At 42.1% G+C, this 25257-nt stretch overlaps 3 protein-coding genes across 3 annotated transcripts; all 3 read left to right on the top strand.

The window, feature by feature from the left end:
• The first annotated feature begins 1030 nt into the window (after nt 1-1030).
• Nucleotides 1031-5031, top strand: LOC118327058 (Usher syndrome type-1G protein homolog). The gene is made up of 2 exons (XM_035660257.1): nt 1031-1471; nt 1893-5031. The coding sequence occupies exons 1-2, from the start codon at nt 1169-1171 to the stop codon at nt 2712-2714; spliced, it is 1125 nt and encodes a 374-aa protein (XP_035516150.1). The 5' UTR covers nt 1031-1168; the 3' UTR covers nt 2715-5031.
• Nucleotides 5032-6129: 1098 nt separating this feature from the next.
• On the top strand, nt 6130-15132 carry fads6 (fatty acid desaturase 6). Its single transcript, XM_035667684.1, has 6 exons — nt 6130-6409; nt 8722-8888; nt 10903-11083; nt 11271-11458; nt 13628-13807; nt 13964-15132. Exons 1-6 carry the CDS (start codon nt 6130-6132, stop codon nt 14111-14113), a joined length of 1146 nt encoding a protein of 381 aa, XP_035523577.1. The 3' UTR covers nt 14114-15132.
• A 1294-nt stretch (nt 15133-16426) lies between these two features.
• trim16 (tripartite motif containing 16) lies at nt 16427-24580 on the top strand. Its single transcript, XM_035666972.1, has 6 exons — nt 16427-17271; nt 20660-20755; nt 21875-22108; nt 22195-22366; nt 22690-22785; nt 23542-24580. The coding sequence occupies exons 1-6, from the start codon at nt 16567-16569 to the stop codon at nt 24150-24152; spliced, it is 1914 nt and encodes a 637-aa protein (XP_035522865.1). The 5' UTR covers nt 16427-16566; the 3' UTR covers nt 24153-24580.
• Nucleotides 24581-25257: the final 677 nt, after the last annotated feature.

The raw sequence follows: 25257 nt of genomic DNA, 5'->3' as shown, positions 1-25257 counted from the left end.
TAGATAGATAGATACTTTATTTAACCCGAGGACCATTCATATGGCTCTATACTGTACATAGGTTTCGCTATGATGGATAAAAATAGGCTGATGTTATCATTACCTAACTCAAGTAATAACACACACTTGCTTACCTAAGGGTCCTTTTCACTGTCCAGGAGATGATATGACAGAGTTGCAGGTCATGTGAGTCATCTTACTTAAGTTTAGTCTGTTGTGTAAGAAGATCAGCAAAGTGAGGTTCAGTTTCTCAGTGAACCTGGGTTACGTCTCTGCACCACGCCAGATCTCTGTAAGAAAACATCTGTTTGGTGCCGAATACGAAATTAGAAACCAATGCAGAAAACGGGCCATAAATAAGGAGTTAATTTACAGTTCACATTCATTAATTCATTGTTAATATAAGAATATTGAGTATTAAGTTTCAAGTCTCCACAAGTTGATTTTCATAAAAGGTGAAATGAATGGGAACCAATCCTTCCTAAGTCCCGCCCCTTGTTTGCTCTGTGCTCCAATAACAGTTGAGTCAACTTTCTAATTTCCTGTACTCATTATGCTATGTGCTAGGCTAATCTATGTTGAAAAGACAACCACATTGTCAAGATGGTTAAAAGAGCTAGTGCTAACATTAGCTATCAAATGTTACTAGCTAGCTAGCGATAGATGTAGATTAGCTAGCGTTTTAGCTTGGTTTTTGCTAACAGTAGCTAACCTGAAATGTGACAATATACATACGCTGCTTTCATCTTTTTTAAAAGGTGGTCTTCTTTTCAGCATGATCGAAGCACATAGCATATCTAAGTAAGGAGAAAGCTGACCGAGGTTTTGACCGAGGCTTGCTCAACTGTTTTTAGAGTACAGACCAAAAAGGGGCGGGACTTAGGAAGGGTAAATTGCTGCCTAAAACACTGTAATATGCTTCTGTTACCAGTAATGTTCATAAATTATGTAATAAATTAGCTCAAACATGCAAAATGGTTCTTTAAGAAATCATTTCAGTAAAAATATTTTCTCCCCATCCAGAGGTGACCCGGACAAGTGTGACATCTGGGGAAACACACCGCTCCACCTGGCAGCTGCCAATGGCCACCACAACTGCCTGTCCTTCCTGGTGGCCTTCGGTGCCAACGTGTGGTGTCTGGACAACGACTACCACACACCGCTGGACATGGCCGCCACCAAGGGACACATGGAATGTGTTCGCTACCTGGACTCCATCGCTGCCAAGCAGATCACCCTCAACCCAAAGCTGGTCGGCAAACTCAAGGACCGGGCGTTCCGCGCCGCAGAGCGCCGGATCAAAGACTGTGCAAAGCTCCAGAGGAGGCACCGTGAACGTATGGAGAGGAGGTTCACGAAGGAGTCAGCAGCTTTGGACAACTTAGACGCTATCAGCTTTTCGAGCTACACCAGCGGCAGCACACTGAGCCGAAAGTTCAACACTGTCACCTCCAACATGCCATACTCGCAGGTGGTTGTCTTTATGATCACACCCACTTCTGGGTTAACAACTGTTCTGTTAGCTCTCAGTTCTCAACATATTTTCCCATAGAGAGTTTCTTTCATCGCTCTTTCTATAAAGCTGAAACATAATGAAAAAATATCACTAAAAGTGCTTGTTTTTCCAAGTAACAGGCTCAGATTGTTAGTGTCTAACAAAATCCCTACAGAGTATATGTAGTGTTGGAATATGAAGGTTTCAACTTTCTAGGAAAACAAATGAGAGAAACCCTCTGTGAGTAAAGACATTGTCTGGCAAAGGTTAATGGAACAGAGCCCAGCTTGAAAAGGGGTCAAGGCCCTGTTTGAGTGGTAACATTTGGTTTATTCATTCAGTGGTCTGAATGGTATTCAGCATTGTTTCTTAACTACTGTCTATACTTTCCTCTCAGGCCACCCTGCATTCCACAGCCAAGGGCAAGGCCAAGATACAGAAGAAGCTGGAGAAGAAGAAGCAAGTTGATGGGACGTTCAAGATCTACGAGGACGGGAGGAAAAGTGTGCGCTCGCTGTCCGGCCTGCAGCTTGGCAATGACGTCATGTTCCTCAAACAGGGCACATACACAAACTCCAAGGAGCGATCACGCCTCAACATCCGCGATATGTTCCCCCGCGACAATGACGACGACGCCGATACTGTCTCCCGTGCCATGAGCGACCCGGGCCTCCACGAGGCTGCGTATTCGGAGATCAGTGCCGACTCCGGACGGGATTCCCTGTTCACCCGACCCGGACTCGGCACCATGGTGTTCAGGAGGAACTATATGAGTGGAGGCATGTTTGGAATCGGGGCACGGGATGAAGGGAGTGTAGCAGGGAGTGAACCAGTGGGCCAGGTGCCCAATGTTCGCCTACGAGGACATTTGCCTCGACGCTCGCCCAGCTTCGATGAGGACAGTATTGGCAGCGCCTTGAGCTTGCAAGAAAGAAACCTTCAGGAATTGCCCTGGGAGGAGACAGATGTTGCGTTGGATCAGGACTTGGAGCCAGAGAACAGTCCTCTGGAGACCTTCCTGGCCTCTCAAAGTCTCAGTGAGTTCATCCAGATTTTCAGGCGTGAGAAGATCGACCTGCAGGCCCTGCTGCTTTGTTCAGATCAGGACCTCAGCAGCATTCATATCCCTTTGGGCCCCAGGAAGAAACTTCTGGACGCCTGCAGGAGACGTCTGGACACACTAGATGAACCAGAGGCCATTGAGGATACTGAGCTTTGAACTCCAGAATCTACATTTTGTTTTAAATGGGAAGCACCACTCTCCTTTCTGATAAACGTTTGTTGTCACACATAAGCTACTGTTTGCATCAGCATGTTGTGTAGATGACCAACATGAGTAGTTGTGAATGGCCTTAATGTTGCTGTTGACCCTAAATCTACAGTGAGTCACTAGTCAATTAGTTACATGTAGGGTAAAGATAGAAATTTGTTAACAATGGTTTTGTTTTGCAGGAGGAAGTTACCTTAAAAAAATAACATATAAGCTATCGCTGGAATCGGTCAAGACCAACTAGAATATTTGGCAAGAGAGTCCGAGTGCAAATACCAACAAGTCCAAGACAACTCTGAGACAATAGAAAAAGCATCTTGAGTCCAGACTTTTAGCTTTTCTAGCAGCACACTGAACCGCAAGTTCGACACCATCACTTCCAACAGGCCATAGTTGTAGGCAGGGGTTGTTTCTTCAGCCCTGACATCTGATTGGCCACCCCATTGTCCTTACCTCTGCCACTCCACACTGTCTTTCAGAGGCTAGAGTGAAGATACTGGTATCATATGAAACAAGATGACCTAAACTCTATGGAGTTTTTATAAACGTTATTTTCGCCTAGTTTATTTGAATATTTCTGCATTCTGGGGTCCATAAACAGAGTTGGAATTGGATAAATTGCATTGGTGTGAACCTGCCAGTTCACAACTAGACAAAACAGTATACCGTCTCCATAACAAAAACTCTCTTTACTTCTGTTCAACAGCCAGCTTTTTTTTTGTAGCTGGATATCATTTATAGCATCCTAAAATATAAAATGAGGATTTTAGATTACTGTCTACAGTTAGGTTTTATTGATGAAACGATGAGAACTCTTAATAAGAAGAGAGGATTGAGAATTAGGAGCCGTCCATGGGTGCATGGGTACATTTTAAGGCTTGTGTCAAACACATTGAATAGGTGATCTTCCTCTGTCCAAAACTCTGTGATTGACTTGACTAGCTGACATCCCAACATTTCTGCTCGGAAATGTCAATGTCATCCTTAGCTGTACATTGAGAGCAAACTAACTGTTAGCATGTTATAGCATGTTTGTTTGAGTCAGTCAGTTTTAAATTTGCTGATTTTTTGACTTAGTTTACTATATAATGGTAGATAGCTTTTAAAATAAAAACATACATATAGATAGAATATTTTAACTAAATCAACCACCCGTCACTGCACCTAGCTTAATCTAATGAGATCCACAGCTTCCAAAATGACCACACAGCTAAATTAACAACAATCAAAAAAAATTAGACTTTAATCTCCTGCAATTACATTTTACTCCCATGTAGCTTTTTCCCTTTACATTGGCTAACACACCTCCGCTGGAGACCTTCCTAACTTCACTCTTACCTTTGTTGCACTTGTTAAGGTGTGACAACTCAATTGTGGATGATTCTTTAAATATGTGCGACCGGAGCAAAGTCCTAGCATGGCTCAACCCAACTTCAACCTGCACAGAGATTAGCCAGAATAACTGAAAACACCTGTGTGCAGGTGTGCCAGCAGAGCCTTTTACAAGACCAGATGGCTTTTCTACCTGGCTAAATGGCACCACCTAGTGGCCACTTGTGGTATGTAGCTTTGGAGGACTAGAAGGCGTTGATGTTGATATCTCATACATTTTATCTGTTATACATAATGTTATTTTTTCTATTCATGTACTGGATTATTACACAGTGAATGCATGTATGATGTAGGCTCCATGTACTGTTATTATTCCTCAGTGCAGTCAGTGAAGGCAGCATGGAGCCTAGTCATCACACTGAAAAGAAGTAATAAACATTTTATGCCACATGTACAAACACATGTACACACATTCGGTATTGTGTTTGTATGGATTCTCTTGCAGTGAAATTACTGTTACTGTAACACTTCATGCATCGATGAATGATTTACTTATTAGTGAATGTAATCCTTTGAATGTACAGTTTTCTTACTTTATGACATGTTATTTTAATCCATGGCACATACACAATAGTGACTTACTATATATGGGGTTTATATATGGATGAAAATGGCCCCAGACTGACTGTTGCTCTGCAAACACTGTCGCAATAGTAAAAACAATGTGGTGGTACTGTGAGTTTATGTGAGTGTGTGCTAGATAACACTGTTATCTCAGGTTGCTCCGGGGCGTATTTGGTTTCACTGAAGGTCTGTCTGTCTGTGCACTTGAGAGTATGACTGTGCATGAATGTACATTTTAAAAAACTGTTTTTGTATCTGAAGATGTACCCACAACTGTGATTATCTTTTAGTAAAATAAAGTGGAAAATATTGGTGCTCTCTCTGTGTGTGTGTGAGTATGTTTTCATATAAGCAACCAGGCGTTTGCTGAGTATGTGCTTTTGCCTTGGCTCCCCCTTCGTGTGTCACTCTGGCCTGTGTGCACAAAAAAAGGACGGACACTGACGGCCTCGATTAGCGATTGTGTGAGTAAAACAACAAGCTCAAGGCCGTGGGAGGATGTAAGTAGAGCTGTCAGACAGCCTGGCGTTCTTATGTTTCTGGCTCTGCAGTACCTGCTATCCTGCGGAGTAAAAACACACACACACATACACACACACACACACACACACTGCATCTTTTAAAGAGCACACTGCAGTCAGTCAGCATGGCCTCAAGCCCAGAGTGCTGGCCTGTCTCCAGAATAAAAGCAGCACTGACATTAGATATGTGCACTCAGATTTATATACTCCCACCTGAGCCAACACATAAACACACCCCAACTATCGGGCCACATTCCTGCACACCAGCATCTTCTCCTTTCCACTCTGCACTTTTCCCCCAGTGAAGGAACAACTGAACAGCCACTGTTAATCCACTTCTCAGCCCTCCTTTCTCTCCCTCTCCTTTCCCAGGACATTTGCCAAGGTTACAGAGATGGGAGGGGAGAGTGGTGGTGGTGGTGGTGGTGGGGGAGCTGACACAAAGAAACACGAGGGGGGTGAGCGGCATGCAGAATGTATGAGACACCAGAGAGGAGGGAGACTCTGGGCTGAGCAGCTGTAGTTGTGTGAGAGGATTTTTTGGGTCCATCACGTCACGGTGTAGCCTCACATCTTCGGGCTGTGGGACAATAAATTCCACTGCTGCTGGATTGCATCAGGAGTCAGCTGACAGAGGGGGAAAAAGGGAGGAAACAGTGTAAGAGAGATGAGGAGGAGGTAGGAGAGGAGGATCCACGAGGCTCTTGAAGCAGCAGGAAGGGGGCTGGGCCTCTCTGACAATGCTCCTCGCCAATAAGGACTTTCGCAATGCTTGACCTGTGGACTCTTTGCTCAGGGTGCGAGCGCGTAGAGGCAGCGTTGAGGACACAAACCTCATGGTGACTTTGTTTTGAGCCGGTGATCAGCACAAGGAGGCAGGAGCTGACATGCAGAATGTACCGGAGGAGTGGAGGGAAGGACGGGATGAGAGAGGAGAGGGGAGGATGGGGGAGACGCTGGTCAGGAGGAAAGGGGATTCAGAACCCAGCGGAGAGAGGAAGGAGGGAGAGGAGTGGAAGAAGAACGGAGATGAGGAGGTGGAGAAGGAGTCACTGATGATGGAGCTGACGAGGCTGGTGCAGAAGGTGGTGAAGGAGAGCAGCTGGTGGGAGAGGAGGGGGATCGACTGCAGCATCCTGGCAGCAGCGTTCCTCTGTCTGCCACCTGGTAAGAGTCTGCACACACGTGGAAACTTCACACAGCGTTTCATTTAAAGGTCAAAAAAGTCACTAAATGATGTCAATAAAGAGGGTAAGTTATTACTGAACTGTCTGATGCAGTGTGTGTAATTATTTATGTTTTTGAGGTATTTCATACATCGACCTGCCCCCGGAACTGCAGATAAAAAGAAACCTTTTGGCTGAATCTGAAATATTTACATCATATTGATTAATTACTGTGTGATGTCCCTGATAAATTGATAAAATGTGGTAAACTTTCTTGGATGTAGGACTTATTTTTATCACCTTGAATTATATTTACTATATTGTCTCTACAGTGCAGAATTTATACTGGAGGAAAAGCCCAAGGTGACTTCTTTATTAATTAATTAATTTCTTGTCTTTGGCTGCAACTAACAGTTCTTTTTATTACAATTGAAACCCCCAAAATATTCATGACATTCATGTCAAAAACGGCAAAGTATAAAATATTCCCGTTTGAGGAGCTGAAAACAGTGAATTTTCGCTTTAATTATGAATAAATTAGCAAAAACAATCTGTCAACTCATGGACTAATCACTTGCTGTTTAATATTGTGCATCAAGCCTTACAGATAATTAAATCATAATAATTTCCGCCCGTGTCTCCTCTATTAATTAAGCATCGGGCATGTTTACATTTTTACACACACAGCTCTTCTGGACCCACATTGTTGTCGTGGCTGGTTGACACTGGCAGAGTCCCGTGGTCCCCCTCTATCTGGGTCACTGGTGGTCAGCTACTGACCTCAATTAGGATGAGTGTCTATTGTGACTCCCGTCACTCGATCATTGGAGCTGACAGCTTCCAGCAGCACCACAGGACACCTGGCTCCAGCTTCATTTGTAATCCAGACTTGTAGACGTCCCTGCAGTTAAAGCAGATCACTGCTGCATTCGCTCTGTGGTAACGAGTCCTCGTATGAATCCATGAGGGTGTAGTCGTGGAGGGGTGAAGAAGTTCTCACATCTGAACTGAGTCGCACAGAGCAGCCGAGCAGGCATCTGTCATTGTGTATCAGAGCCTGTGACTTATCGCCTCAAAATAGGCTCCTTTGAAATAGGAGGTGCTGTATATTAGCACCGCTTTATTGGGCTAGGAACATAAACCCGGATGATGGAGAAGCCCCACTGGCTGCAGGGTTGTTATAGGTAAAAAAGCCCAATCTGATACCACAGTACAACCACATGAAGGCTGCATCCCATTAATTATTGAGTGTGAGCAGAGTGAGGTCATTTTACCGTTAAACTTCAGGAAGTTAGTATAAATGTTTTAATGTTTGTGGATTGAATGATCAGAGACAATTAAAGAATATCATGAATTTAAATTCAGTAAAAGCTCATTTCTGCATTACGTGCAGGTCAATGTAAACAATAGCGACGCAGTGATGTCATCATGTAAGGGTGTCAGGCACAAAGCGCCACAGTCACCTCCAGTTAAGGGTAACGTTTCTTTCTTTCACCTGATCTTCCTGCCCGTCACGGTTGAAAGGCACACCGCTGCCGCAGTGCAACGGCCGGCTGGGTGCTCACATGACAGCTGTTTTCAGCCACATGGCGGCGTTGCTGTGGGGATGACAGCGAGGGTCAGATGGCCTGTTAATCCCACTCAAATACCTCAACAACTATTGGATGGATTAGCATTAAAATAGCCTTTTATGGTCCCAAGAATTAATCCCTGTAACTGTGCTGATCTCCTGACTTTTAATGTAGCAACAGTCAAAATTTCCACTTCCACACAGGTTGTGAGTGAATGCTAACTGTTAGCATGTCGTACTATCTGGCACTGCAAAAATAGCCTTTAATCAACAGTACACTGAAATATGTTCATGGAATTATTTTAGGCGAGTAAGTAAACTCATAAACTCCCATAAACTCATTAGGAAACTGTTTACTGAGCTAATAAATCAAGTGGGAAGTCAGCTCATTTCTCTATAAGACTGCATGCTATTGGCTTTTATAGCAGCCAGTGGAGCTCCCCCTGCTGGCCATTACACAGAATGCAGATTTAAACTGCCCAGTATACATTCTGTCAATATGAGCGACCCCTTTCACGTTATACATCAGTCATTTGATCCATTATTGTAGAAATATTGATTGTAGCAGCTTTATTTTGCATGTTAACGTAACTATGCTAATGTTATCATCATTCTAATGCATACTAGCCCTTTTGTCTCATGGTCCTGTATGGGTATGAACACTATCTGTCAGTGATATACTGTGTGTCCTGTTGCCAAGGTCAAGGCGTCAGTAGGTTTCCTGTGCTCTCTCTGTCTTGCAGCCTTCTTGCTGCTGGGCTCCTCGCAGGTCTTGTGGTTTTCAGCCGGCCTGCTGCTGATGGGCCTCGCTCACGCTGTCATCACCATCAAAGGGACACATCTGGCCAGCCACGGGGCCCTGAGCGAGTCGCAGGCCTGGGCAAAGTTCTGGGCCGTCTTCTTTATCGAGGTGAGAAACAAAAACACCTGAGGGCAAAGCTAATTTTTGAGTTTATTACTGTCACATGTAAAAATACTACTGCTGAGGTGCCCCTGAGCAAGGACATTAAAGGACCAGTTTGATAAATTTGGGGGAAAATGCTTATTTGCTTTCTTGCCGTGAGTTAGCTGAGAAGATTGATACCATACTCATGTATGTAAGGTAAATCTGAAGCTAGGGCTAGCAGCTAGTTAGCTTAGCTTAGCATAGACAGCTCTCCTGGCTCTGTAGGTAACAACTACTTTTCTATACTTTGTTGTTTTATGAATGTTTAAAGCTATTAAATGTAACATTTCAGCATTAAAATGTGTATAAAAAGAAGATCTGTGTTATATATTTGTTATTATGTTCACGTTTTACTCCAAAAACAACGACTTTATCAAACCTTTGTGTTGTAGCAGAAATGACATATTGTTTAAGTTATGTTTAATTAGTGAGCTTTAGAGGTGCTGGTAGGTGGACTGTGTTCAAATTGCTACCTGTCTCCACACTTTATGCTAAGCTAACGGGCTGTAGGTTCATATAGATGAGAGCATCACATACAGATACTTTGGCCTTTGCATCCCCTGCCCCCTTTTGGGTGAAAGCAGTTCTTTTTTGCCAATTTAATACCATACAATAAGAATATTGTATTGCTTTTTAGCCATAAAGAGCCAAAATCCTAAATCCAGCAAGGCAAACAAACAAAACAACTATATTATGTCACTGCTGATCAACACTTGCCGTTGTTATATAGAAAAAATGCAGAAATATGGGTTGATGAGTGTCCTTTAAGGTTGAAATACCCTCTGCTCCACACTGTCAAACCAAACTCCATTCAAAAAACAGCTGTTTTAATGTAGGGACATATTTTCTCACAGTGAAAACTTTATTTACATCATCACTAAGACTCTTTTCTAAATCTCTTCAACCTACAGACACAATCGGCACACATGTCATTTACTCAGTAACATCAATAACTAACCTGTGATGAAGTGTTTGACACACACAGGAATAATGTTTATATCCCAAAACACTCTCCTTTAACTCGCTGCTGTTGTATACGTCTGCTGTAAGCGTGTGTGAGTGTGAGGCCTCACCACCGACCGACGTGTACGACCCTAGAAACAGTAATATTTACATGAGTGAATGATTATCCTGGCCGGATGTGTTTAACACAGTGAGCGAAGTTATTAAAGCTGTGTTTCATAACCTCAGAGCTAGAACACAGTGAACCTTTGAACCTGTGGACTCGGATGTTTACTGAACATTTAGTGCCTCTTAAATCAAACAAAATGTTATCATAACCTTTGACCCCAGCCTATTATTAGCTGCTCATCAAAGCATATGGGAAAAAAAAACAACATAAGACTAAGCCAGTCAATACCAATATGGATCGTTTTCATTGATTGTATTCAAGAAAGTAATCTCTAAAAAAAGAATAATTTAACTAGCTAACTAAAGATTGACGTCTATTATTTAGCTGATTATTCAGTATTTTTTTCTGTAATTAAACTAGCTACAGTAAAGCTAGCTATCGAGTTAGTTAGTGTTTTGCTAAAATTATTTAACTAGCTAGCTAATGATTGTCTAGCTAGTAATCTAGTTTTTTTCTGTAGTAAAACAAGAAAATATATCTAACTTTGTCTTAAGATATTACAGCTAATATGGAGATTGACTGATTTATTATATATTATGCTGTTTAAAGAAATTCTGTCTTACTGTAAAATATTTTTGCTAATTATGAATCTCAGATTAAATTCAGCTCAATAAAGTGACTAAAATACTTATTTTAAGAAACGTAAACAACTGAGTTTTTATTGCTCATAAGAAGCACAGCTTTGGCTTTTTAGGCCCATTACAGCCTCTGAGTGGCTGGAAAATGTGATTACATTTAAGAATATTTGGCTTGTTTCTAGCGGGGCTGCTTTGTTTGTGTTGCATCAGTTTTGTTGTTTTGGATGTTCATAAATGTGCCCATCTGTCCTTGTGTTCATCCACTCAGATCTGTGGCTCATTCTCAGCGCGAGCCGGCATTCAGGGCCACATTAAGATGCATCACGCTCACACTAATGTCATTGGACTGGGTGACTCCAGCGTATGGAAGGTCCCCTTCCTGCCTCGCACTGTCTACCTGTTTATAGCTCCCCTGGCCGTGCCTATCATCACTCCACTTGTTGCACTCGGTAAGAGGCGCCACAGGACCGAGAAAGGGCTAGACGCTTTATGGGTTTACTCAAATATTTCAACATTAAATGTGACTGTCAGCGTAAAGTTCTTACCTTCTGATGCTGTTCAAGTTCTCGTGTTACCTCGCCTCTCTCACTCAGCTGTGAGTTATTTTCATACATGTGATGGTTTCTGGTTTTGCAGCTCACCTAAAAGGACACTCTTTGGCCCACATCGTCAGGACCATCCTGATGGTAACACTGGGCCTGTATTCGCAGTACTGGCTGCTGATCCACGTCTCCGGGTTCCTGTCGCCCCTCAGCGCTTTGCTCTGCATGCTTGTGTGCAGAGCAATGTTCTCTGTGCCATATATCCATGTCAACATTTTCCAGGTGAGAAATACCTGCAGTACTGTACATGTTGTTGAGCTGTGGGAGACTGCACTAAGGTGCTTTGAGCTCAATGTCAGCATGCTAACATGAATGGGCCGGTTGCAGCATCTGGTCTTTATGAAACCTGGTCTTAAGTGCTAAGTTGGTCTTTGTTATTATAGACCAGTCTTTATAATGGACTTCGGTTGCACCAAGCAAACCTAAACCTGGTGTTAACTACTCAACTGCGGTTCACCTAGAGACGGGGTCTGCTTGAGGTTTCAAGAAGGTTTTTCCTTGCTGCTGTCTGAAGCGTCAGAAGTAAAAAGTTAAAACGTTAACGGCTATAAACAAACTAAACCACAGTCGCATGACTCCAACGTCGCAAAGTTTGAGTTAGAACAGTTTGCGGTAGATAAGTTGTGTTCGGTGTGCTGACGTTTAGCGCCCCGACAACTTCTGTAGTATCAGTGAGCCACTTGTTAGCAACCGCCTTTTTTCTGCTACACAAGTGGAGTATTAACTATTATTATAGTGTTTTGTGTCATAGAACAAAACATAAAAACCTCTTAAGGTATCTATCTACAAACCCATTCAAAAAACAACAACACTGATTTTGAGGAGATGTGCATAAATGCTAACTAATTTCTGGGTTTTAGAGCTCCTGCTGCTACATGTAGAGAACAATCTCAGCACGTCCATTTAGTAGCTGTTCTGGAGCTTGCAGTCGTATCACATGATCTTCAGCAGTGGCCAACTTGAGCCAACACCAACAAGAACTCCTTGAAATTTTGATCCACATTTCCCTGACAGCTGTAAAATCCTTCTCTAATTAAGATCATGTGATATGACAGAAAGCTCCAGAACAGATATCGGTCATATGTGTTCACCTCTCACAGACTCGGTAAAGACTGCAGTGTCATTTCAGGCCTAAAGATTATGAGAGCACCTCTTGTTACACAGCCGTCCTGTTGAATGCAGCTTTGTGTTCTCACAGATCAGACCAGTCGGGGAACTAAAGGGATAAAAAGGAACAATGCATGCATGATTTTCCCAGTTGGAGTCCCGCAGGTCTTTGTGCATTGTTCTGATCAAAGTGTGTGAAGGTGGATTAGAAAACACAGGTTCTTGATGTGAAGTCGGAGGTCTAACAGGGCGAAAACGTTTGTTCTCTATGGGGGGTCAGACTGAAAACCTGTTCTCTCTCCCGTCTCCTGCCGCTGTTGTTGGACATTGACATGACCTGTATTTCCCCTGAACTCAGCGTTCCCATGTACTTCTAACCGAGGATGACCTTTGGTTTGGTTGACATTGTGTACTAAAAACTTGTTTTCTTGTTGTTGTGGTCCATCGTTGTCAAACAAATATTAAAATTCGAGGAATTGAAATCCAGTTTGGTTGAACTGGCTCCTGATGAACATTTTTTCTTGCGTTTTATTTAATTTTTTTGTCACGTTTCTCTGCAACCACAGATAAATATGTATATTTCCCCTTAGAAAGAATCATATTTGCTTTCCCGGCTCACTAAGACCATCGTTAAAGAACAGGTCTTTATTTTATTTTTGTAATATTCTCACGTCACAGTGCTCTATGGATGTGATTATAATACGACTGTGCTGTTCATTAAAACGATCATTAGGTAGTTACCTATCATTTCAGTGGATTTTGGGCTAATACATTTTCCTAATAAAATTTACAATGTCCTCCTCCCGCCCTCGATGCCAAGACATGTTCAACATTGTTCACGAATAATAAACCTGGCAATGTCCTCAAAAATGTAACAAACCTTCCAACAGTACATTACAATATGACCTCTGGGTGGTTTATGTGCTGTTTAACCCACTTACTGCAACCTTATGAACCTAAAATAAACACATTTTGCTGTGATTTTTTTGCAATAAACAAGTCAAAAGGAGGCTGAAATAACAACATCATGATGGCGATTAGTAAAAAGTCTGAATTCCTACTTTGTCCAGTTTGTCCACAAGACGACAAACAAACATGTTTTAAAATGTTTGTTTTCTGAATGGACTTTGGTTTGATCCGGGCTGTGCTAACTTAGTTCACAGTGAAGTTAAAACAAGACCTTGGATTAAATAACATAGTGACCTTCTTACCAGGATGATATGATATGTGTGACTGCCTGTAGACATTTAACCAAACACGTCTAATACTGTGTGTATTCGGCAGCACATCGGCCTCCACATGTTCTCTCAGACCCGCCGACCAAAGAGGATCTACCAGATGACCCACGGAGTCCTGAACCTCCCTCGCAACTTCCTGCTGGACTGGATGTTTGGACACTCGCTTATCAACTGCCACGTGGAGCACCACCTCTTTCCCTTCTTGTCTGATAACATGTGTTTAAAGGTACCAAACAACCCCAAGTCATTATTATGTTATCACTTTCCACATGTAGTGTTTGACCTGGGATTGTTTTTCACTGCAGTGGATTGTTGTTCAGCACAAACAGAGAATGCTTTGTGGCACAGTTGTTAAGCTAAGGTTGACCCTGTGTCTCTCCAGGTGAAGCCCGTCGTGTCCAAGTATCTGACTGAAAAGCAGCTCCCGTACCAGCAGGACAGCTACCTCTCCCGCCTGCGCCTTTTCTTCCACAAATACCAGGAGCTGATGGTGTTTGCCCCGCCGATCACAGAGCTGGTGGGAGTGCAGTGAAGGAGGAAAACCCATTCAGACTAATGCTGCTAAAAAAGCACAAGCTTCAGTGTTTAAATGCATTTCTGCCGACTTGTTACAACCTCCACAGTCCAGGTTTGAAGAGTCTCTAACATACAGGATAGGTTTTTAATCAATAACACACGATGTTAGGAGCTAAATTAACATGAAATCTTCATGATATTGTTTTTTGTTACTTTAACTGAATGTATATCATACACTATTAGAGGTAATTTAATAAATAGCACAACCAAATTTAAATGGGGTTTAATGGGCGCTGCATTAAAAGTTTAAAGTGGGAGATTAATCACAGCTTTTGAACTGACCTGAGGCCTGTTTCATGAAGCAAATAATTCGATTTAGTGAGGCTCTCTGTGAGGTACCTGCTGGTCCTGGTTAACTGGTTCGACAAAGATGGATACCAGCCGCCCCCATTAACTCTGGAAATTGTTGATGCTCACATGCAGCAGTAGAAAATAACAATTCATAAAGGTAAAGGTTAGAAACTAAGCACAGTAGAGTATAAATATAGCAATAAAAACAGAAAATAAGCAACAAAACTATCCAAATGTGTTAAATTCTTACAGAATTTAATATACGTTTTGTACATCATTTTGTAGTATTTCAAATGTTTCTTTTTAGATTATGTTTCTGTTCTTTATGCTAAGCTAGGTTAATCACCTGCTGGCTCCAGCAGCGTACTGCGTTTACCAGTACAGACAGACAGGTGTTGATCTCCTCATCTAACTCAGCAAAACAGTGACAGACTGCAGACAGTGGAAACGTGTATTAAACTGCAGCTGTAATGAAGTCATTGATCCAGCTTTGTGAGACAGGCCCCCCCGTTGCCGTAGTGACAGATGTTGGTGCTGTTGTTGTCGATGCAAATATTTGATTTTTCTTTGTCCTCATGTCAAAGGCACATCCGTTACTGCACTGTAGTTACAGTCCATACAGTAGAGGTGTTTCAGTGTATTTTATGTGGTCTGATAATAAACGTTAACATGAATTTTCAAGAATTGTTTTGTTGCTTTTATTGACAGTTTAAATTTCAGTATCCAATCATCTGTGCTGCCTCTATTAAATCATCTATTTATACACATTAAATTAAACTATCTATAACTTCTCTGAACCCTAGAAACCAGTTGTTCCCAACCCATTCTCTATCTTTTAGTAAAAGTAGTTCACTGAACTAGGTTTCTAGGTTGTTTTCACGTTGGTTGTTATAACTGCATACTTTTTTAAGGCAGGATGATGAGATACCGACCTATTGTGTATATTTTTTAAGTTTCCTTACTCCTTTTAAAATCCAGAAGACCTTGTGACCCCCTGTAAAGCTTTGGCGAGCCCTAGTGGGGAACCTGCTCTAAAACATTTGTGACTTTTTATGCATCTTCGGGGTGAAAATAACAAGAATAAATCCAACACTAATTTCTCTGTTCATACATGTTTTGTTCTGCACTTTTCTATGTCTTACTTACTTACAGCGGCAGACTTCCCTCCCTCTTATTCTTTGGAAGCTTTTTCTGGTTAATTTCATGTATGAATTTTTTTATTAAAGATTTAAAACATATAAACCATTAAATCCTTTTAAAATCTCGGCAGAATAAACTCACAGAGAAAATGTAAGAAGGATTTAAAGTTTTTTATCTAAACAAAAGAACATGTCCCTGATTGGCTGCACACACATGTGACACAGAACCACATGAGAGCTGCTCAATGTGTTCCTCTTACACTTCACTGTGAGTCTTATTCTGTTACTCTGTTAGCTCTTGTTTCCCTCACAGTAATTATCTGACAACCACAGGCTGCGGTCACTTGGTGGCAGCATTTGCCCTCAGTCTTTCTGTCTTTCTTTTCTTTTTTTTTTTGTTGCTCTGTGATCTTGCTGATTCACTCCGTATTTTTGCATTTCACTGGATTTTCCATTTGCACTTTGGAGCAGAATTCAGCAGAAATGCCCACTTGAAGCCTGACACAAAGATCTCCTCAGATTCATCGAGATAATTCAATCACACTGTAACAGATACAACAGAGCCACAGTGCAGTTAATGAGAGAGTGATGTCTGCAAACAATCAAACTTGTAAGATTTAGTTCATGTTCAAACAAAGTGCATGTGGGAGACTGCAACTCTACACCTCTTTGCTCCTCGTTTGCAGCGTGGGCCCCGCCCTGTGGTTCCTTTCTCCTTCAGGGAAGGGGAGGGCAGTGATTGTGCGTGGGGGTGTATCACTGTTTGCTGGCCCGCCTTGTTGCATGTGAGTGCTGAAGGGGTGGATAACATTTTAGACTGAAACTAAAGCCTTGACTGACATCCTAGGTGGGGCTCTCTCTCTTTAGGCTGATCCAGGAACTAACCAGCTGACAAAAAGTGGCTGAGCCAGTTATTTTCGGAGAGCATAAGAGAGTGGAAGCGAGGCCTGGCTGAAACACAGAGGGACTGACTGAAGAAATGGCAAACACAGCAGCTGAAGAAGCAGCTCCTGTCTCCAAGCAGCAGCAGCAGCAGCTCTGTGGGGTATGCTCAGGTGAGCTGAGCGGAGGCAAACCAGCACCCTGCGGCCACCCTGTTTGTGGCACCTGCCTCGGGGACAAAAGTAAAGGATGTCCCGAGTGTCTGCAGAGCCCTGACAAGCCTGAACCTGCTGACAGCCTCAAAGAGAACGGGACAGAAACTGAAACTCCTGTGATCAAAGAGGAGCAATGTCAGGACTCAAAGACGGCAGAGGAGGTCAAAATCCAAGAGGACCTGAAGGAGTCTGAGGAGGAGAAGAAAGAGGCAGAACCCCAGGCAGACGGAGAGCTGAAAAATGGAGGCGAAGAGGAGCTCAAAGAAGAAGAGGAACCTTTGGGCCCAGACGATGTGGTGTGTGACTCGTGTATCGAGAGCCCCTGCAGGGCCCTCAAGTCCTGCCTCACCTGCCTGGTGTCGTACTGCGAGGCCCACCTCCGGCCTCACCTGGAGAACCCGAAGTTTCAGAACCACCGGCTGGTAGAGCCGCTCAGGGACATCGAGAGGCGGACCTGCGAGAGCCACAAGTGGCCCCTGGAGCTTTTCTGCTGCGCCGACGACTGCTGCATCTGTCAGGACTGCGTGACGGAGGACCACAGGGGCCACAATACCCTCCCTGTGGTCGAGGCCCGCAGCCAAATAGAGGCAAGTAATACGTTTCTTTTACTCTGCATTCATTAAAACTGCATTTTATTATATGTAAATATATTAAAATCAGCTTTCGGTTGACTGAACTATTCCTCTGAAACTATTCTGATGAGCAGTTAATCATTTATGGAGGGGTTTCTAACCTTTATGGTTTGTGACACCTCATCACAGGTTACAGCTCAGTGTGAATAAACCAGTCATTGTTTTCTTCACACATTTTTCCTCTTTGAAGGAATTTTATAGGCCTGGAGAGATAAAAGTATCCAGCGTTTCACAATAAAAAAAACCCACTTATTTCTGGGTTCCTGGCTGGGAAATTCTAATTCATTTATCAGTTATTCAACATAAGACCACAAGATTCTCAGATTACACTGAGCCTCCTGTGTGTTTTCTTGTTTTATTTTCACCAGTTTGATCAGACGAGGACTGAAATCATTCTTATTGACCATTAAGAGAACAAAATATGATATCATAAGTGCCATTAATTTGCCATTTGTTCACAATTTAAATCTCCAAAACAGGGGTATACACATTGCTACTTTCACATATTACACACACACATATATATATATATATATATATATCAGAAATCAGACATACTTTATTGATCCCTGGGGGGAAGCTGGTACAGTTGCTCAAGACATTATAATAGCAGAAATTATAACAGAATGTTAAAATATGTGCATTAAATTCCAATATATAACAACAATATATGTATGTATGTATATATATATATATACGGTATATATATGTATATATACTATATAATATCAGCACCAGTGAAGGGGGGGGGCTGGATCTTGCATCCCTGCTAACCCTAACCCTAACCCAGTCCACAATGCTGATCACTTTAAATCTAATTAAGACAGTAGATTCTCACTTAATATCCGCTGTAAAGCCCCATAATCAGAGGCTCGCTTTGTGTGATCAACTGTTTGTCAGCCTGGAAACTCAACACTCCATTTAGACCCTCTGACGCAGAGAAAGCTCAAGCTTCAGCCAAAGTGTCATCTGGCAGTTAGTGACCCTCAGGTTCAAGCATTCAGGTCCACATTCCTGCAGAGATCTGTAGCTTTCAGCCTACACCTGTTATTTGTGCAGTCATAGTGCTTCATTACAGGGGCAAAGCAAACACGGCAGGCAGGCCCGTAGTGTCAATAAAGCTAAAATGTAGGTGAAATGCCACAAATGCCACTCGCTCACTTTAAGTTTGACTTCCGTTTGAGCAGACACAGGACAGACACAGGAAGAAAAACATGGAACTTCCTGGTCCGAGCTCTTGTTCCACATTCACCTACTAGAAATCCTCCTTTTGGAGAACTCATTACATAACTCACACCTATGTTTAGCCTTATCTCACTGTCCACTGCTGCTTCGGTTTCACCCCAGTAATGCCTCTCATGCAGGGGCGCTGCCAGGCATTTGGGGCCAATGACAAAAAATCATTGGGCGCCCTTGCGCAGCTGTTTGGTCACCACGATTTTGCGACTAATGTCATCAAAAGTTTACGTTCAAACTCTAATTAAAGAGCTTGCAACTGTCTTGCTGTTCTTGTAGTTTCAATACTGAGTATAGCATAATACCAGGTACTGCTGGTGATTTGTACATGCAAGGGCCAAGTCGCATACAGTATCGCAGTTCACGTAATCTGGTGATGCAAGTTAAAAGCAACGCATAAAAAATGTTACGGATTTTTTTTTAGCAGGAATGTATTTCTATGTGGCAAACAAGGGGATTTCAAAATGATTCGCTTAACGAAATTAGTTTACTTCACTTATATTTATCAATTATTATCTATAGATTCATTAATGAAAGATTTAAAAAGAACAAAAGGAACAAGACTTAATATATGATCTAGTTTCAATCCAACAATAAATTAACATTCATCTTCAAAACCAAATGAAAACAGCAGATTTTTTTACTTAGTTGGCACATATAAGTATACAACGCCAAACAACAAAGGGCCCACCAACAAAAAACCCAAACACCAACCCAGCGGCCAGGTATGACACAACAAAGAAAATCTAATTGACATGTTAAAATCGGAGATTTCCACACCAGGGTTGATTATAGGTGGTACAAAAACCACATCAAGTGACACTAAATCAAGAAAAGTTTTTTATTTATTTCCATAACCATGATATTTGTGAGAAAATAATCTGTTATTAATGTGTTGAATTTCCTGATCATTAAAACTGGGTTACACCATTGACATCCTGCCTTTGTTTTCCTCCTCCTCTCTTGGTTCTCTCTTTCCTTTTTCTGAAACCAACAGATTTTGATTACAGGCACAACACTGTGATGCACCTGCGTAGTTTCTGGCGCCATCGCGCATCTACTGCACTGCAACTAAACATCCGTCCACTTGTGCGCCTAAGCAGGACCCAAACGATTGCTATGCCAGATACAGGGGGGGTGGTCGGTCAAATGGATGGTTTACTTTTTTGTCCAATGTGATATTAACTTTTCTGCAACGTACAAAACAAAAGAGACTTCACACATTTATTATCAACTTTGCAAATAATTATGAAATGATGATGGTTTAATAATTTTATATTAGTTTTTACCTATTTTTTGGGGCCCCTGTCAGTCATGGGCCCGACGCCCCTGCCTACCTCTGTGAAGGTATTTCTAGAAAAAGGTTGATTGGATAGATCAGAAACACTGAATAAATGAACAGTAAATACTATTAATGATATGTACAAGGCTAACTGTGAAAAGGGGCTAAAATAAGGATGAAACTGCGCTGTAAGCTGATCGGCTAACGTTACTGTAGAGCTGACAGGAAGTTATCAGACGTACAGTTCGTAAAATGGAAGGAAGATTTTTATCAAATTTGACATATATTTACGACTCTTGATTATACTTTTATTCATAAAAAGCACATTATCTGAACCATACACTCATCCCAGCAGAGTACCTGAAGCCTTCTTGTACCCCTCTCTAAATGAAATTCCTCAGACAAAACATTTTAGCTGCAGGGTATATATATTTATATATATGTTTGGTTGGTTTTTATCCTTTACCAGATGCCCCTGTCACTCGATCTAGAACAACGTAAATGTACTGTTCCCCTCAGGGTTTAAACTTTATGAAAAAGGAATTCTCCTCCAGTAGCAGCTCCTGGAGTCGCCTCAACCTGCCCGAGGAATTCATGCTTGGATCTGAAAGGAAGCGAATTCTTTGAAAACCATAAATATCACAGTGTAGACTAAGATGTGTAAGCCCCCTCGCAGACTGCCAGGAAACTTGTTTTCCTGAAGAAACAGTTGATAAATGTTTACCTTTATGTTCCATCTGTTAGTGATCTGACATTTTTTCAGCATGACAGTGCGGTTGTGGTTTATGTGTGGAGACATGCTGAAGTCTGTTCTTGCGTTCACAGAAGGAGCTCAGGGAGAAGCAGACCGAGATGGTGAAGACGGTGACGGCAGCAGAGAATGCCATCAACAAACTTCAACTCAACACAGTCTCTATTGAGGTAAACACAACACAGCAGTGTGTGACTAACACGTAATGAGCTCACTGTGTGTGTGTTTGTCACATGAGTGTCACAATACTTAATTAAATACCAGTTGGTGGCAGTTATTTATGGATCAAGAACCCACCAGTCAACCCTGAGGTACTGGAGACACCCAAACCGGACAGGTTTCCCTAAAGGTGTGTGAGGGAATTTGTGTTTTTGTTGTAGAGGGGTGGTGAGTTAACATTTACTCAATGAGCTTAGAGTTATGTCATCACGTTACTTGACACATTCCTCAGCTGCTACGTCAGAGCCTCAGAGATGCTGTTCTGGATGTCATTGTTAGAAATTAGGCGGGAAAAGGGCAGGGACTTTAAAAAAAAAACTAGTCTGGCTACTACCGTCTGTTACTAACAAACTTCAACCAATCAGATCAATGAACTGTAGAAGAGTGAAAACATCTTTTTTTCTCTTTTTTCAGTTCAGATATAACTTGTGCTAGCAGCACTCTGCCACTCTTCTACTCCGAACCGACTTTCAGAGGCTTTTGCTCCGTTTTAAAGAGTGAAGATCATATGGTTGCATGGGGAACTAGACGACCCAACGCATCCATTGGTAGCAACCATGTCATGCTTTAAATAATGCTCTAAAGTTAGGCTAAATGTTGGCGATGGAAAAACTATCATGGCCGTGTTCGTAGGAATCCCTTGACCTCTGACCTCAAGATATCTGAATGAGCATCTCCACTTAATTCTAATCCCATGCAGTTTTCGGGCAAAAAGCTTGCAGTACTTTGCATGTGGTGTAAGTTTGTTTGTGTATTTGAATATTTACATTGGGAATGAATAGAAAGCTGAGACACATACTTCATGCGACCAGTCAGTGGCCCTCTTGTGCCACAGCAATCTAAAAAGGTCTGGACACGTCCCTGGCTAACAGCATCTATGCATCTTTAGCAGCCGCCAATTTTGTTGAACAAACCGGGTATTTTTGCCACTTGTAGCTGCCTCTTCCTCAGGATGGATCTTTGTGTGATTCTGTGATGGATAACACTGCATGTCCTCTCTCAGAATGTAAAAAAATGCTCATATCGTCATATGAGATACGATCTGAAAACTAAAAGCATGACTTCCACAGAACTCGGTGATGGAGGTGCGGATGGTGATCGAGAGCCAGTTCGAGGAGCTGCAGGCGGTGGTGGAGAGGGCGAAGCGGGAGGTGACAGAGATCCTGGAGGGCGAGGAGAAGCAGGCGCTGAGGCAGGCCGACGGCATCCGGGTCCACCTGGAGCAGAGGTGCACTGAGCTGAAGAAGACGCAGGCGCAGGTGGAGAAGCTGTCGAAGAACAAGAATGATGTGGATTTCTTACAGGTAACGGCGGCAGGATCCAGGTTGTTTCTCAGGTACAAAGTCAGACTGTCCTCATGTTCTTACTCCTCCATGTGTTTGTCCTGCAGGAGTATTTAGAGTGGAAGAAAGAAGCCACTGATATCTCTCTGCCCGGGGTCTACATCGGCCTGATGGACTGTCTGAATTCCTTCAGCCGCGTGATCGTCGACTCCACGCAGGAGCTGTGCGACATGCTCGTGTCCTCTTACATAGAGAAAGTTAAAGAGACATGCAAGAATGGTAAGAAAAAAAGAAAACAATATACACAAGTGAAACTACGCTCTGGCACAAAGTCACAGATGGACAGATAGTCGGTCTGCTCAGGCGTGTTCACACATGTAAAGAATTTCCAGCCTGTGTGTCACAGCTGAGGAGCTCAGGTACGCAGCGGTGGCTAATGAGAGCGCTCACATTTACAAACCACCTGTGTGCTTCATGAGTCACCGCTTTTGTGTGTGTCACGCAGAAGCTGACAGATGACAAATACTTGATTCTTTGTGATGTTCGTGCCAGGTGAAGACAAAGTTTATTAGAATAAACTATTTACTTCCTTCCAATTGCAGACAAAATGGGAATAAAGACGACGGTTCATGAAATTGTTGCAGCAAAACAGAACATGTCTATACCCAATCCAGTGACGCATGACGACTTCCTCAAGTGTAAGTGTTTTATATATTTGAATGTGGGCTGAGATACTCTGCTGTTATTGTCATTTTTGGAACATTTAAGATCTGCTTTATCGTGAATATCTTGAGTCAGTTTTGTTGTTTATTGGAGAAAATAGTGGGCTGTCTGTGCCGTAACTTCTAAAACCCACAGGAAACAGAAGCAGTTAAAGTTCTTTGTCTTTATTTCACTGCTCTCTAAAAGCTACTCTCTGTTAAGGTATTAAGCAGGAAAGAAACAAAGCAGACTTTTATCTAAATTGGTTAATTTTTACGTGTTTGGACCTCCAATAATTATTTTATTGAAACCATCTGAGTAGTTTATAGCACCCAACCTTTTTCCTCAAGGGGCCCCTTTTCTATCATTTATTAAACTGACTCAGTGACATATTTTATGGATATTATATTTAAACTGTACAATGAACCCAAACAGTGAACTGCAGGAAGTTTGTGTAAAACCAGAGATTTGGATGAATTATGAGCAGATCATTTCCTGTTTAGGGAACTTTTTATACAATTCTTTACTATTTTAATATCTCAAAAGATTTCTCATTACAATGACTTCCAGAATGTTTTTTTCCCATCACATTGGCAGAAAAGGGCTTCCATAGCTGTCAGATTAATATAGTGGAATAAAATGTATAAAAACAACAACGTGACCTCAGTGACCTCAGTGGTATTTGTATTGCTGACTCTTATATAACACTCTTACAACATGAGCTAACTAACGTTTTCACAATCCTCTCCCAGATGCCGCCCACGTGAGTTTCGACGCCGACACCGCTCACAAGTTCCTGCGGCTGATGGAGGAAAACAGGAAGGTGACTAACACCACACCCTGGCAGCATCCGTACCCAGACCTACCTGAGCGCTTTGAGAACTGGCGCCAGGTTCTGGCGACAGAGAGCTTCTATCTGGGGCGGCACTACTTTGAGGCGGACATCAGCGGCGAGGGAACGCACGTGGGTCTGACCTACAAGAGCATCGACCGCAAGGGTAGCAAGAGCAACAGCTGCATCACGGGAAACAACTTCTCCTGGTGCGTCCAGTGGAACGGCCGCACCTTCTCCGCCTGGCACAGCGACGTGGAGACCCCCCTGAACGTGGAGAAGTTCACTCGTATCGGGGTCTACGTGGACTACAGCAGAGGCCTCCTGGCTTTCTACGGCGTGGATGACTCCATGACGCTCATCCACGAGTACAAGTCAGATTTCCTGGAGCCCCTTTACCCGGCGTTCTGGTTGTCCAAGAAGGAGAACATCGTTGCCTTGGTGGTGCCTGGGGAGCCGTTACGCCTCAAGAGCCCCTCGCCGCCAACCTCACCTGCAAACGGAACGGTTGTGTCAAAACCAGCAGCGTAGTGACGATTAAAGAGATGATAGTCGGTGTTTCATGGATCTTTCATGTCCTACTGACATGTTCTTCCAACAATAGACTTACTATCTGAAACTTTAGGGGAAAATATGGAAATTCCTGACATTTAAATGTGTTTACAGCAGCATGTGTTTCATAAAAGTAATCAGATCAATTGTGAATGTTTATCTCGTATGTTTGGGCTCAAGTCATATTTATGCTCCTGTGTTCGTTCGGGATTGCTGTTACTTTTCATCATAATGTGAATTCAGAGGTGTTTTATATTTTCTGTATGCAAATAAAATATTTATTTCCTCATTTCAACAGGCTTTGTATAAAAGGGAAATCTTGCTCAACACTGAGACCATCAGAAAGTCATGAAATCCTCAATAATTCATGAACTAATCAAATAAAGTTGATTATCCCATCACTAAAAGGTCTCTATTGATATATAAATGTTGTATGCACAGGCCCTGAACATGGCAGAAGTGAAGTCTCACACATAAGAATGTGCTGTGTAAACAAATTCAAGTGGAAACTAGAATTTATCCCTCTCATGGATTTTCTTCATACTTTAAAATAATGCTAAAATCGTGTGCAGATGTTTTCCCACTATGTTTTATTTAGAAAAATCTAAATCTGTCCATCCAGTAGAAGGCAGGCAGCAGAAGTTACTAAATGTGGTGTGACTGGTCTAAAGAAACATAAACTTACATATTTCTTCAGGTTTTCTCAAAATATTTCTACTTGATTCTCATAATTAAACAATCATTTTTTGTGTGTAGGACTTTGTGGCATCTAGTGGTTTAGTTGCAGATTACAACCCCCTCACGTCATCCTCTGAGTGCAAAGGAGAAACTTACAGTACTACGTCAATAAACCTAAAATAACTTAAAATATCAGTATAATAGAATCCAACAATATCAATCAATCAGTTTTTAAATTCTAATAATTTAATAATACAATGATCCAAATAATTAAACAGCCATAAGTAGAAACAAATAAGTAAAGGATAACATATAAAATATATATGAATATATAATAAAAAGAAATAAACAAATAAAAGATTAACATAAAACATGCCAGGGATCAACATAATAGATAGATAGACTT

The sequence above is a fragment of the Morone saxatilis genome, unplaced genomic scaffold, assembly GCF_004916995.1.
Source record: "Morone saxatilis isolate NCDOM2014 unplaced genomic scaffold, NCSU_SB_2.0 Contig1, whole genome shotgun sequence".
Taxonomy (NCBI): Eukaryota; Metazoa; Chordata; class Actinopteri; family Moronidae; genus Morone; species Morone saxatilis.
This window is presented reverse-complemented; position numbering and strand designations above follow the sequence as displayed.